This window comes from Canis aureus, chromosome 19 (genome assembly GCF_053574225.1).
Source record: "Canis aureus isolate CA01 chromosome 19, VMU_Caureus_v.1.0, whole genome shotgun sequence".
Classification (NCBI taxonomy): Eukaryota; Metazoa; Chordata; class Mammalia; order Carnivora; family Canidae; genus Canis; species Canis aureus.
The window spans coordinates 55,699,571-55,713,636 of NC_135629.1; the positions used below are offsets into that span (position 1 = coordinate 55,699,571).

Consider the following 14,066-nt stretch of genomic DNA (forward strand, 5'->3'; position numbering starts at 1 on the left):
ATCCGCCCGCAAGGCCGCCTGGGCGGGTCAGCTGCTCCTGAGACCAGCCTTCGGAGACACGATGCGCGCCGGGCTGCCGCCAGGAGCAGCTTCCGCCTGAGGCCGCCCTGGTCCCGGCCGCCCTGCGAACCCGCCTCGGAGCCCCCCCGCCCCGGCGCGCTCACCTGCCGCCCGCCCGGCCACGGGCCCCTGGGAGGCCCTGGAGATGCCCGAAGGCCTCCCGTCCGCCGTGCCCAGCGGGACCTAGCTGCCCGCGGCGGCCGGAGGAGGGGCAGGGGCCGGGCCGGGGGGCGGCCATGGGGTGGGCGCGGGCAGCCCCGGCCCTGGGGGCCGCCGAGGCCTCGCTGATCCTGCTGGCGCTGCTGGTGCCGTCGGAGGCGCTGGTGCGGGCCGTGCTGGACGGCAACGCGAGCACCGTGGACTTCGCCGACCTGCCGGCGCTGTTCGGGCTGCCGCTGGCCCCCGAGGGCGTGCGGGGCTACCTGATGGAGGCCAAGCCGGCCAACGCCTGCCATCCCATCGAGGGCCCGCGGCCGGGCAACGGCTCGCTGGGAGCCATCGTGCTGATCCGCCGGTACGACTGCACGTTCGATCTCAAGGTGCTGCACGCCCAGCGGGCCGGCTTCGAGGCGGCCATCGTGCACAACGTCCGCTCCGACGAGCTGGTGCGCATGGCCCACGTCTACGAGGACCTGCGGCGCCAGATTGCCATCCCGTCGGTGTTCGTGGGCGAGGCCGCCTCGCAGGACCTGCGGGTCATCGTGCGCTGCGACAAGGCAGCCCACGTCCTCCTGCTGCCCGACTACCCGCCGTGCCCCGACCTGGACTGCCACCCCGTGCTGGCCGTCTCCTGGGTGCTGGGCCGCGCCCTGGCCCTGCTCACGTCCGTCCTCTTCGTCCTCCGACAGCTGTGGAACTGGCTCTGGGCCTGGTGGACCCGAGGGCCGGCGGTGAAGCCCCAGCCCTGCCAGAGAGCCCAGGTCCGGACCTTCACTCGGCGGAACGACCTGTGCGCCATCTGCCTGGACGAGTACGAGGAGGGCGACCAGCTCAAGATCCTGCCCTGCTCCCACACCTACCACTGCAAGTGCATCGACCCCTGGTTCTCCCAGGCCGCGCGGCGCTCCTGCCCCGTGTGCAAGCAGTCCGTGGCCGGCACGGAAGACGGCTCCGACTCCACCGTCGATAGCTTCGGCGACGAGGACCCCTCGCTGCCCGGCCACCGGCCCCCGATCTGGGCCATCCAGGCCCGGCTGCGCTCGCGAAGGCTGGAGCTGCTGGCCCGGGCTGGAGGCTCCCAGGGCTGCTGCAGCTCCACCTCCTTGGGGGTGGCGGAGGCCGTGGCATCCTCGGAGAGGTCCTCGGAGAGGCCCCCGGAACCCTGGTGAGGCCGCGGGCCCCTGGCCGGCCAAGATCGGGGTGGGGAGAGTGGAAATACGGAGTGTTTCTAGTCTAGAGAGAATAAAGTGGGTTTGAAAGCGGATTCTTGCCCTGGCTGCTGTGGGGCTGCCAGGCTCCTGGCCCCTCGTGCCTCCCATGTCGCAAATCCCAGCTGGGCCCTAAGAGTGGCTTCCAGCTTCCCCAGGTGAGTGAGGAGACGGGGTGGGGCAGGGGCAGGTGTCTCCAGAGCCGCTGTGTGGTCACACCGGCGGTGGCACCGGGACACACCCCGCGCCTTCGTTCCACCCTGGGCACGCGGGCTTCGGATCTCTGATTCGCTTTTTCATTCTGCGTTTCAACGTGTTTTTTTTTGTTTTGGTTTGTTTTGTTTTTAATAAAATGTTTACTTTGGACTGATTTTATATTCCCAGAAAAGTGGCAGAGGTGGCACAGGGAGCTCCCACGTACCCCCTCACCCGGCTTCCCAGAATGCTCACCTCCCACCCGGGCCCAGCACGCTTGCTCGTCCCCCTCCGAGAAAGCAACGTGGGTGCGGACGTTTGGGTGAACTCACCCCCGGCTTGGATTTGAACTTCCCCAAAGGCCAAGGAGACGGGAGAGAATAACGATCCTCCCGCACATGCACCCGTTACTCGGATTTGACAAGTGCCTATCCAGGGCCACTCTCCCCGCCTCCCTCAGTCGTCGTTCCCATGAAAATGCCAGATGGTTTTTAGGGGTAAACATCTGGTGTTTCTAAAGCAGCAGTTCTCACCTGGGTTGGGGATTTTGTCCCCGGGGGACTCCGGGCCGGTGTCTGGGGACACCTTGGTGGTCATGCCTGGGGTGGGGGGGCTGGCATCAAGGGGGTGGGGGGCCGCTCAGCCCACCCAGCCAGCGCCCTTATGATGAGCAGGCCCCAAGGTCACCAGTGCCAAGGAGGACGGCCCCTGCTCTGAGATAAGACTCTCTCTCTCTCTCTCTTTTTTTCTAACACGGGGCTTTATCTCCTGACCCTGAGATCATGACCTCAGCGGAGACCAAGAGTCAGATGCTTAACTGACTGGGCCACCCAGGGTGCCCCTCAGATCAGACCCTCAAGCCCTCACAGACTTCAGTATCACGTTCAAAATAACGATTCCCTCGTGGCATCAGCTACCCAGCCAGCGGGCGTGCGGCACCGTGCACGCTTGTGAGGCGGGTTCCCTGGTGTGGTCTGGGCCACGGTCTAGATAAAGTCTGGAGTCGGCGGCGGTCTCCTAGGTCTCCATCGACAGCTTCCCTGTCTCCGGCTCTCTTACTCCTGCCTTGCAATTTATTCATTGAAGCCACTGGGTCGTAAGCCCCGTGGCGACATCTCCCACCTGGCTTTGCCCAGCTTGTCCTCTTGGGGCCACATAGCCTGCTCCTCGGTCCCCTGGGTCTCCTGCAAGTTTGCAGCTGGATTCGGAGGCCAGCTCAGATTCGGCTTAATGTTCTGGCGAGCAGATGAGGTGCCCCCTTCAGGAGGGTCAGGCCTATCAAGGGGTCCTCCGGGAGATGAGGGAGGGGCAGTTGCTTCGGCCTCGTGAGGAGGAAGGTCAGGGAGGGGACACTGGATCTGACGCTGCTGACCCTGGAATGGCGAGAAGGAGGGGCATGTGAAGGAAGAGTAGTCCAGGCCGAGGGAATAGCCCATGCAAAGGCCCTGGGGCAGCACCAGGCCTGGCATGTTGGAGGAGCTGCAGCCAGGAGGCCCTTGCGGCTGGAGCAGCAGGGAGGAGGTGAGGGCAGGAAGGGGACGGAGGCAGGTTGTACAAGACCTTGTAAATTTGGGCAAGGAATTTGATTTTTATTCTGAGGGCTGAGTAAAACCGCGGGAGGGCTCTCAGTAGCTCAGAGAAAATCCTTCGCAGCAGCACTTCTAGGTCGCTGCTTTCCAGATGAGGTGGTCCTGGCCCAGAGAGGTCAAGTAGTGGCTTGGGGTCACGCAGCATGAGAGCCATGGTAGGATTCGGGCCATGCAGTCTGGTGTCGGGAAGCCCACAGGGGAATACGTGTGCGTGGTGGGAGGTTTCCCGTGTTAAACATATGAAAGTGTTCTTCACCTGTGCTTTGCTGCCCACACTTCCTGACCAGGCTGGAAAACTTCGAGGTGGTTTAAGGAAAAGAGTCTCCCTTCTTGGATTGATGATGGCGACGGATAGGCCCTTGGTCATGGCTCTGGGGTGCACGTGTGTGTGTGCACATGTGTGCATGCGTGTGCGTAGAGGCAGGCTGAGGTCTTTGCATGGGATCCCTGAGGGGCTGCGGCTCTGTGATGAGGACTCACACCCACCTCCTGAGGGACCTGCTCCCAACTCTCTGTAATGTCACAAAGAAATGCCTACATTGTCCAGGGCTCCCTGCTTGGCCACGGGGGATGCCCATTGGCTCTGCCAAGCGAGGACAAGCATCTCCATCTAGCAGGCACGAGGGGGGTGAGCATGGGGATATGGAGACTGGGAGGGACAGACGTAGCAGTCAGGACTGGGGTTGGTGATGGGATCCAAGACCCAACCAGAGAAGAGTAAGCACACGGGGCTATAAATCTGAGCAGTCGGTCGGTGCAGGGATGGCATGGAGGCTCTACGGTGTCCAGGGCCTGGGCTCCTTCTATATTATTGCTCCATATCCTTAGCAAGTGGCCACCTCCTCCTGGGACAAGCCAGATGCTTGAGCTCCAGCTATTGCATCTGCAATTCCAACCAATGAGGAGGAAAGGGTGAGGAAGGGCTTCCCACTTCCTTTTTTTTTTTTTTTTTTTTTTAGATTTTATTTATTCATGAGAGAGACACAGAGAGAGGCTGAGACACAGGCAGGCTCTTCGGGGAGGCCGGTGCAGGACTCAATCCCAGGACTCCAGGATCACGGCCTGAGCTGAAGGCCCATGCTCAACTGCTGAGCCACCCAGGTGCCCCTCCCCACTTTCTTTTAAGGATGCGTGCCTAGGAATCCCATATACCACCTCGGCTCACACCCCATTGGCCAGAACTGAGTCATGTGGCTGCACTTGCCTAAAATGACATTGGGAAATGTAGTCTTTTTTGTGAGTGGCCCACAGTCCCGCTGAAGACCAGAGGTTCCACTGGTGGTGAGGAGGGGGGAGCAGGTAGGAAGGCTGGCCAGCACCACTGGCCACCTGCACACGCTGTGGAACCTGGCTCCCGTGTTGGTTGACGGAGTGAATGAACGAATGAAAGAATGAACGAATCCCCTCATCTTGAGCTTGGGCCTCCTTCAAGATCACAGGCACCACAGGGAAGCAGGCACCCCCCAGGTCACGAGACAGACGACTTTCCTCGCAACCAGGCTGCCAGGTGAGGGAGTGAGCTCCCCGTCACTGGGGACAGAAACCAGCTCTCACTGAGGCCCTGCGGTGCTCCAGGACTCAGGCCACGTGGCTTCCACCAATAACCCGTCCCAAGCCTCAGTTTCTCCATCTGGAAAGTGGGGGCAGCAAGAGCAACGGGCCCCGGAGGGTTCCCACCGCACAGTGCCTGACACGAAGTGCTCCGTTGGTGTTTGTTGATGGACTAAGTGACCTGCCTCCAGCCCCTGGCCTTGACGGAGATCAAGGGGGGAGCTCCGGCACCATTTAACCCAAAGGGAGGTGCTTGCCCCACCCAGAGAATGTGGGAGGCTTCCTGGAGGTGGCGTCTTCTAGACCGGGAGCAGAGACAGCGGGAATCAGCACCGTGAAAAGGAAAAGTGATCCCGGCAGCTAGAAGGGCAGGGGCAAAGGCTGGGTCCGGCATCCAGTGGGTGCTTAATAAGTGTGCATAGAGCCCTTGCGCCCAGTCAGGACCTGCCCCGTCCGAGAAGGGGCCTCGGCCTCAGCCCAGCCTCCCCAGCGGCTGCTCCGAGCGAGCCCCAGAAGAGGCCTCCTCCCGCCCATCCACCGGTGTCCTCTCTATGGGGCAGGGTGGCCAAACGGGGAAACTAAGGCTCGGGGCTGGGGGATGGGGAGCAGCCTCGGCGCAGAGGTGGAGTATGGGATGGGAGAGGCCACCAGCACGGCACGTTCTTTCCGCACGGACTCCTTGCCTCTTGGGCCGGGCTCCCGGGCGATACCCCGCATGTTCCAGACGAAGAAACAGTCTGTGAGAGGACATGGTTTGCCCAGGGCCACACTGCACGCTGTTTAAGTGGCTCTCACTTTTATAAAAAAAAAAAAAAAGGGACGCCTGGGTGGCTCAGCAGTTTAGCGCCTGCCTTTGGCCCAGTGTGATCCTGGGGTCCTGGGATCGAGTCCCACCTCGGGCTCCCTGCAGGGAGCCTGCTTCTCCTCTGCCTGTGTCTCTGCCTCTCTCTGTGTCTCTCATGAATAAATAAATAAAAAATCTTAAAAAAAAAATACGTGGCTCTCACTTTGAATTCTGCAGTCAGCTGGCCTCCAGGCCCCCTGGGGCGGGGTGGTGAGGACGGTCACAGCTCCGACTGTCCGGACAGCAGTACGCATTGGCCACCTACTCGTCCATCTGGGTCTTTCTGGGCGAAGGACAGAACGGAAGCGGGCGGGCAGGGGTCCGAAGGGTGTTCCAGGGGGAGGGAACAGCACACGCGTTTTTAGTTCTAGCGAGTGAGGACCCTTCCGGTTACAGCAAGGCTCTCTCCAGGGGCCCCAGAGTGCGTGGCCTCGACCATTCGAGAGAGACCAACGGAAGTAGGTCCTCTTATAATCAACCCCATTTTTCAGATAAGGAAATTGAGGCCCAGAGAGGTTTAAGCGGCTCAGAAGGGACAAAGCTGGACTTTGAACCACAGAAGTTCCCCTCCGGAGGCGGTTTGCACCACTTCCATGCCATCCTCAAGGAGAACGGTTGGAATGACGAGCGTGAGTGCTGGAACGAGGGGCAGAGTGATCCGGTTCTCCCAGGGCAGGTTTCTGGGGCCATGCGGCACCCCTGGCTCTGTCCCAACTACCCCTCCTGACCCCCTTTGGTGGATGCCCAGGACTGTGCGCTCTTCGCCTCCTCTACTCCACACCCAAAGCTCCTTGTGATATGACCAATAAGGAGCAGGATCCAAGGAACTTATGGCCACACCCAGCGGCTGCTGGAGGCAACCCCAAAAACAACAACAAAAAAAATGGTAGAGGCTTGAGGAGGAGGAGGCCGAGCGCCAAGTTCTCACCCCCGACCGCCTCTGGAAGAGGAGCGACAAGGCTCGGATGTGTCACCTGGTCCTGCTTCCTTCCTCCTCCTCTGTCCCCGCCTCTCCTCCACGCCCTGCCCTCTTCGTTGCCCACCCCTCCCCGCCTCCCAGCCGGGGCCCAGGAGGGGAGGACGTTTTTAGGAACAGATGGCTGTCTTCCTCGCCCAGCATTCTGTCAGTTAATTAACGCCGCCTGTAATTAAACTTCCCACAAATTAGCTGTCAGCTACGCTAAAGGGAACCGTCCCTCTCAAATGCCACCTTGACTTGCTGAATTGTGAGCCTTGTCGACAAAATAATTAAAGGCAGAGGGAGGCAACCAAAATTTGGAGCCTTTCTCCCCCCTAATATCTCTATCTGTGTCCATGGCTACACGCTCCCGACCAGGAATCTGGGGAATACAACCCGGCTGTTGCCCGAGTTTCCGTGAATTAAATGCCCTCCTCCGTGGTGGGAGGAATGATTATTGAGCACCTGCTTGCTGTGTGCCGGGCACTGTGCTGGTAGCTGGGCACCCAACGGTGACCAAGATAAACATTGTCACTGCTTTCTCGAAGCTTCCATCCTTGACATACTTTTTTTTTTTTTTTTTTTTTTTTAAGCAAATAAGTGATTAGAGCTGTGGGAAGAACACTCAGGGAGCAGGAATAGCCAGTGCAAAGGTCCTGAGGCAGCGCTCGCCACGCCGGAGGCTGGACCAGGGAGAGATTGAGGAGGGGGGAGAAGTGGGTGGATGTGGGATTGATTTTGCAGGCAGAGGCCACAGGGGTGGCTGATACATGGAGGGGGAGAGAAGGGGAGAAAAGGGGAGAGAAGGGGAGAGAAGGGCGGTGCAGATCTCTGGCTAAGGAAGTAGAAGAAACCGATAGTTGATCCACAAAGTTGCCGGATCTCCACGGGGGGAAGCCTTTTTTCAAAAAGAGAAAGTCTTCAACCTCAGATAGGCCGGTCGTCAAGGCAGGGGGGTGTGGTTGGATGGAGTAAGGGCCCCCCAGTGCCAGCACCCAGCCTCCCCCCCGGAGGGGGGTCTCCCTGGCATCAAGGGTGGCGGTGAACACGGCCTACACCTGTTAGAACATGAGGAGGTCCTCACAGCTGCAGAGCTGAGCCCCGAGGAGGCCCCATGGGAGACCAGCGATGCACCTGCCGTCTCCCACCTGCTGCAGAAGCTCAAGCCCCAGCTCACTGGGGTCAGAGGAGGGTCTGGGGAGCTTGGCCTGGTGGTGTTTTTACCTTTCCCAGGATACTGTGTTCCCGCGGGACAGATTTCAAGCTGCCTCCCTCACTACCCCTTCCTTAAATGTCAGGTCAATGCTCAGGTAATGCCTCCTCCAGGAAGCCTCCCTGAGGCCTCAGCCTGAGGCCTCCGGACCCCCTGCCAGGCCTGTGTTCTCTCCATTGTAGACCTAGTCACTCCCTGTTGGGTCTACCCGGCTCCGCGTCTGCCTTATTCCCCTACTGGACTGTGAACCCGGGGTGAGGGGCGGGGGGCTGGGACTGCTTCGCTCACTGTAGTGTCCCCGCCCAGAGGAGAGTTGGTGGCATGCTGTAGGCTCAACATATATTATTTAGGAGGTAATGGGCAGCCCGGGTGGCTCAGCGGTTTAGCGCTGCCTTCAGCCCAGGGCGTGACCCCAGGGTCCTGGGATCGAGTCCCGAGTCCCACATCAGGCTCCCTGCGGGGAGCCTGCTTCTCCCTCTGCCTATGTCTTTCTCTCTCTTTCTCTCTGTCTCTCATGAATAAATAAATAAAATCTTTTTTAAAAAAGTTAATAATAATAGGGTGCCTGGTAGCTCAGCGGTTGAGCATCTACCTTTTGGCTCAGGTCGAGATCCCGGAATCCTGGGATCGAGTCCTGCATCAGACTCCTTACAGGGAGCCTGCTTCTCCCTCTGCCTGTGTCTCTGTCTCTCTCTCTGTGTGCCTCCCATGAATAAATAAAACCTTTTTTAAAAAAAGAGTTAAGGGGATCCCTGGGTGGCTCAGCGGTTTAGTGCCTGCCCTTCAGCCCAGGGCATGATCCTGGAGTCCCAATATCAAGTCCCGCACATGGAGCCTGCTTCTCCCTCTGCCTGTGTCTCTGCCTCTCTCTTTCTCTCTCTCTCTCTCTCTGTGTCTCTCACGAATAAATAAATAAAATCTTAAAAAAATAAAAATAAAAATAATTAAGAGTTAATAAGAGCAGAGCTTATCTGAAACCCTGAGAACCAGATATTTTGGAATTCAGAATATCCTAGATTTTAAGACACTGACAACAGGTACTCAACATATATACTGTGTCGCACCCCCAAGCAGGGCCTGGGCAGCCCGTTCCCCTTTCTGGTCAAACACAGGACCAATACGATGGGAAAAGCCTCCATAAATGGGACAGGGAAAGCTATATAGATGACACCTCGGAAATCCAAAGGCCCCGAAGCCGGGCTCACAGGCGCTCTCCCCCGCTGCTGGTGGGAAGGCAAAGATGGTACAGCCACTCGCAAAGACCGCTTGGCAGTTTCTTAAAAAGTTAAACACACACCTACCATTTGACCCAGGCATCCTCCTCCTGAGTGTTTGCCCAAGAGAAATGAAAGCATATGTCCACACGGAGACGTGTGTGGCAATGTTCATAGCAGCTTTATTCGGAGCAGCCAAACACAGGAAACAACTCAACTGCCCAGGAGCTGGTGGTTAGAGAAGCAATGACAGCAACGACAAAAAATGAGCTACCCGGACGTGTCACAACTTGGAGGCACCCCGAGAGCATCGGGTGGGGCGAACGAAGCCAGGTTCCAAAGACCGAGTCCTGTGTGATTCTACTTACATCAATTTTTAAAGTAGGTGGAGTAATCTGTGATGATGGAGCTGAGTTACCTGGGGGAGGTACCTGGCAGGGCAGGGGTGGGGTGGGGGTAGAGACTATTCCCTGGGAGCCCCTACCCGCACCCCAAGCCTTCTGGGTGGTGGAATGTTCTATGCAGGGGTCAAGGTGAGCTGGGGGAGGCCTGGTTCTCAGGGACAAAATTCAAGGAAGCGCCAAATATTTCAGCAATCAGGATAAGTCATATTTGACAGCCATTATTTTAAAAAATCAAAATTAATGCCAAAAAAAAAATCCAGGATGAACAAAATATCAGACTTCCAAATAAAGGCAGGATTCCACGGTGCACTTGCAAGATGCATCTCCACTCCCCCCCTCGCCGCTGGGCGCTGGCCGCCAGAATCTGCACGGGGGTAGAGCTGGCACGCAGCTGTACGCCTCACGTGTGCATCGGTGGCGTGGATGCGGCACCTCAATAAGCCAGAAAAAAAAAAGCAGATGAGACCCTATCTAGTCTCAGGAACGCCTACAATTAAAAAAAAAAAAAAAGTGCCCATTAGATCGGTTCGGGAGGAAGGAGGACAAAAGAGGAAGAAGTAAATATATAAAAGAACCAGTGGGGTGAGTGTGTTGGGGGGCTGTCAAATGTTTGTTGAGTGAATAAGGCAGGGAACAAAAAGGCAGAGCCCCCAAGGTGGGGGGAGCTCCCCGTAAATAAACAAGTGGATGTGATAATTTAGGGGAAGGCCCCCCTTCCTCCCCCCCCACGCCTCCCCTCCTGCCTCCCCCTGCCTCCCCCTCCGCGGTCCCTGCCAGCCCCTTGGCAGCCGCAGATGGTGCGGCCTAGCTGCCAGGACACCCCTGCGGCCGCTGCCTGCCCCGCCCCCTCGGTCCGCAGCCGTGCTGGCTGGCGAGGGGACGGAGGGGTGACTGCTGGTGTGTCCCCCGTCCCCGTTATTCTGGGGAGCCCCTGAGGACAGGGGCCCGGGTGCGATTTCGTCACCTCCCTATCCTCAGGGGGCCCTGGGCTGGCATCCAGTGGATACTCAGTGAACGTGCAATTAGGAGCAATTATGCAGAGAGGTCGATCAAAACTCTGGGGTCTCTTGATTGCTGGGGGTTGGGTGGGGTGGGGATCATCCATCCATCCTTCCGACCTTCCCGCTCAGGCGGGGGAGGGGGGCGGGGGGCGCCCCTGTGGGCAGGAGGGGGCGCGCAGGGGTCCCTAGGTGCAGGGGTCCCTCGGGAAGGGCAAGGGCAGGGAGGGTCCCAGGGTCGGGAGGGGGCAGGTGTCTAGGTGGCGCCGGGGGCAGTAGGGACCCCTTCCCGCGCCTCGCACGGGCGCCGCCTTCCAGGGCCGAGGAGAGCCCGGCCTCCAGGCCAGCCAATGGGAGCGCGGAGGGGCCGCATTACCTCATCAGGCGGCGCGGCCATTGGCTGCGGGCTCCCGGGGGGCGGGCGGCGGCCTGGGCTCCCGCGGACCCGCTGGAAGTTGCTGGGGCCTCGGCGGAGGGGGCCCGCGGGGAGGGGGGGAGCGCGGGGGAGGAGTTCGCAGGCTCTGCTGGGCTGGGAGTCTTTATGATGAGCGCCTTGCCCTTTACTCGGGGTCGCCCCTCGCCCGGCCACCCTAAGGCCCATCGCAGGGAGGAAGCAGAAGGGGAGGGACAGCATCCTCTCCACTAAATTAGAGCCCCCGGGTTAGCAGCCCCTCCCCGCACGCACACACAGGGTACCCCCGCCCCCCGCAGCGTGGACTGCCCTGCCCCCCCAACACCCCCCCACCTCCATCCTCCGTCAGACAGAAGCTCTGTTTGCTGATCTGTGCCTGAGACACCACCCCTGGCCCCCCAGGGTTCGGGGCGCACCCTCCAGCCCTCGACAGCATTGGAGCACCCGCAGCCTGCAGGCGGCCCCTCTCGGAGCCTCAGGTCCCCCCTGGGTGAAATGGGGTTGCAACAAGCCTCCGCAACCGGGGAGGTGCTGTGAAGATTCATTCAGTGGGTCAAAAATCAAGTATCGACCACTTACTGTGTACGGGGCCCTGTGCTGAGGACTGCGGACCCGGGGGGACCAAGGCAGGCCTCAGCTCAGCATCCTGGGCCGTAGGTGAGGAAAACAAAGGTAAACAGGTGAGCATTCGTTTGAGAGGACTGTAGTGCTGCGAGGAAAATAAAAGCAGGGGAGATGATGGAAGGAGAGAGCGGGATGGCACCTTAGTGGAAGGATCCAGAAGGGCTCACTGAAGAGGTGATGCTCCAGCCGAATAAGAAGAAGCTATGAGAAGATGTGGAGGACTAGCACTCCAGGCGGAGGGCCAGCATGTGCAAAGGCCCTGAGGCAGGACAGACCCTGGCATGTGGCCAGAACAGCCAAGAGGCCCTGCGGCTGCGCTGAGTGAGCCAAGGGAGGGAGAGAGGAGGAGAGGGCAGAGAGGGGCCCTGCGTAGGTCATGAAGGGTCTTGGGGCCGCCGGCGGGGAGGACTTGGGCTTTTCCTTCTAGGGAGGTGGGAGCCCCTGAGGGCTGTGGGCACAGGAGGGTGGCACCTGCCCCCAGGTGCTCCCGGGCGCCCTCTGGTGGCCACTGTGGGGAGGACAGACTGTTGGGGGGTTCTGAAGTGGGGAGCCAGGGTGCCAGGGTTGGGGGAGGTCAGTCCAGTGATGATGGAGCCGAGCAGGGTGGGGGCCACGGAGGCAGTGACAAGTGGAGCAGGGGAAGGTGTCTCTTGGAGTCAAGAGGTTTCGTTCCAGAGGCGTTGGGCCGCAGGGAGGCGGGAGCCTGGGCCCGGGGCGGGTACTCAGCAGGAGCAGGGAGTGGCAGCGGGGTAATCGGGTGGCCTTCTCCCCCGCGTCCCCTGAGCCTCCACACTCCAGGCCAAATGAATGAGTGAGTCACCCCGGGCTGAGAGCGGCAGGGAGAGGCACACACTGGGCACTGACTCAAGCGTCCCACCCAGGCATCTTTGACTCATTCACACCCCCCCTCCTCACTGTGGGCCCAAGTGTGCCCCCCAAGTGAGATGAGTAACACATTGCACCCCTATCTACAGGGGCCACCCACCTTCCTGGCAGAGAGCCTCCACCTGATACCAAAAATCTCCGCCCGGTCCCTGTGGGTGGCTCCCGGCCTTACCTTGCATACCTTTGGGACTGGGCAGCTCACTCTTTGTAAGTAAGTCGGAGATCTCATGACTGACCCCCAAATCTGCCTCCATCTGCAGGGATATCTTTTTAAGATATAAGTCAGGGGGCATCTGGGTGGTTTAATCTTTTGGGCATCTGCCTTGGGCTCAGGGCGTGATCCCGGGGTCCTGAGATCGAGCCCCGAGTTAGGCTCCCTGCTCAGCGGGGAGTCGGCTTCTCCCTCTCCCTCTCTCTCCAATAAATAAATAAAATCTTAAAAAAAAAAAAAGTAGGGACACCTGGGTGGCTCAGCAGCTGGGTGTCTGCCTTCGGCTCAGGGAGTGATCCTGGAGTCCCAGATCGAGTCCCACATGGGGCTCCCTGCATGGAGCCTGCTCCTCCCTCTGCCTGTGTCTCTGCCTCTCTCTCTCTCTCTCTCTCTCTGTCTCTCACGAATAAATAAATAAAATCTTTAAAAAAAAAAAAGTAAAATAAAATCTAAATCTGAACTCAACCCCACGACGCTCGGATCAGCAAGATCAGCAAGGTCTTCTCGGGATCCTTAAAAGGCCCGGTGGGGTCGGCCTTGTGCAGCTCACTCACACGCAGTGTTGTCTGCGTATTTCCTTCCCAACCTTTGCACAAGCTGTTCCCTCTGCTTGGGAGCCCCTTCTCCCTTCCTTCTTCCCTTGCCTGCCTCGTTTTAGCACAGTCTAGGCGGCAGCTGCTCCAGGAAGCCTTTCCCCCACCCCCGGGGAAGAGTTAAGAGAATCGCAGGGTCCCTCGAGTGGCTACATTGTATCCCCACCCCCACCCCCTGCGGGCAGATGAGACTTGCTACTCGCCCAGGCAGTCCCCTCCGGGCTGGTGGCTGCCTGCAAGGCTCCGAAGCTCCCCCGCCAAGGCTACGGTGGCAGCGGCTCCCCCCGGAGCTGCCCCTCGGGCTCTCCCTTCGGGCATCATTAGTTTAAAACCATCTCCTCCGCCAGCCTCCCGCGGGCGACCCCCCACGCAGCCACAACGGAGCCCCTTTTGAAGAGTGATTGACTAACAGCCATTAGATTAATGGGCAAGGCGCGTTCTCATTTCTGCAGCATCTACAAACTAAATGTTCCCGTGTCATTACAATTAAGGACATGTTGGCGTGTGACGGCTCCTGGCTTCCCCAGGCCACCCTCCCCGCCTCACTCAGGCCCTCTGCCGGCCCCTTTTCTTCCTCGGCCTTGGGGTTTCTTCCCAACTTCCTCCTTCTTCCCACCTTTCTGCCCTGAAAACTTTCTCCTCTCTTCCTTTCTCTCTGTCTCTCTCCCAGGTCTATCTCTCTATTTCTTCCTCAATTTCTCATACTTTCTGTGTCTATCTCAATTTGTTTCCATCCCTTTCCTTTCCTTTCCTTTTTTTTTTAAAGATTTTATTTATTTATTCATGAGAGACACACAGAGAGAGGCAGAGACACAGGCAGAGGGAGAAGCAGGCTCCCTGTGGGGAGCCCGACGCGGGACTCGATTCCAGGACCCCAGGGGACCCCTGAACTGAAGGCAGGTCCTCAACCACTGAGCCACCAGACGCCCCATCCCTTTCCTTCGTCGC

General features: G+C 59.1%; 1 protein-coding gene across 1 annotated transcript; it reads left to right on the top strand.

Annotated features, from left to right (window-relative positions):
- The first annotated feature begins 32 nt into the window (after positions 1-32).
- On the top strand, positions 33-1,483 carry ZNRF4 (zinc and ring finger 4). The gene has a single exon (XM_077860370.1). It carries the CDS (start codon positions 297-299, stop codon positions 1,386-1,388), a length of 1,092 nt encoding a protein of 363 aa, XP_077716496.1. The 5' UTR covers positions 33-296; the 3' UTR covers positions 1,389-1,483.
- Positions 1,484-14,066: the final 12,583 nt, after the last annotated feature.

Bases quoted from the DNA above. Each gene is read 5' to 3' on its own strand.
- ZNRF4 (XM_077860370.1), top strand. From the start codon at position 297: ATGGGGTGGGCGCGGGCAGCCCCGGCCCTGGGGGCCGCCGAGGCCTCG.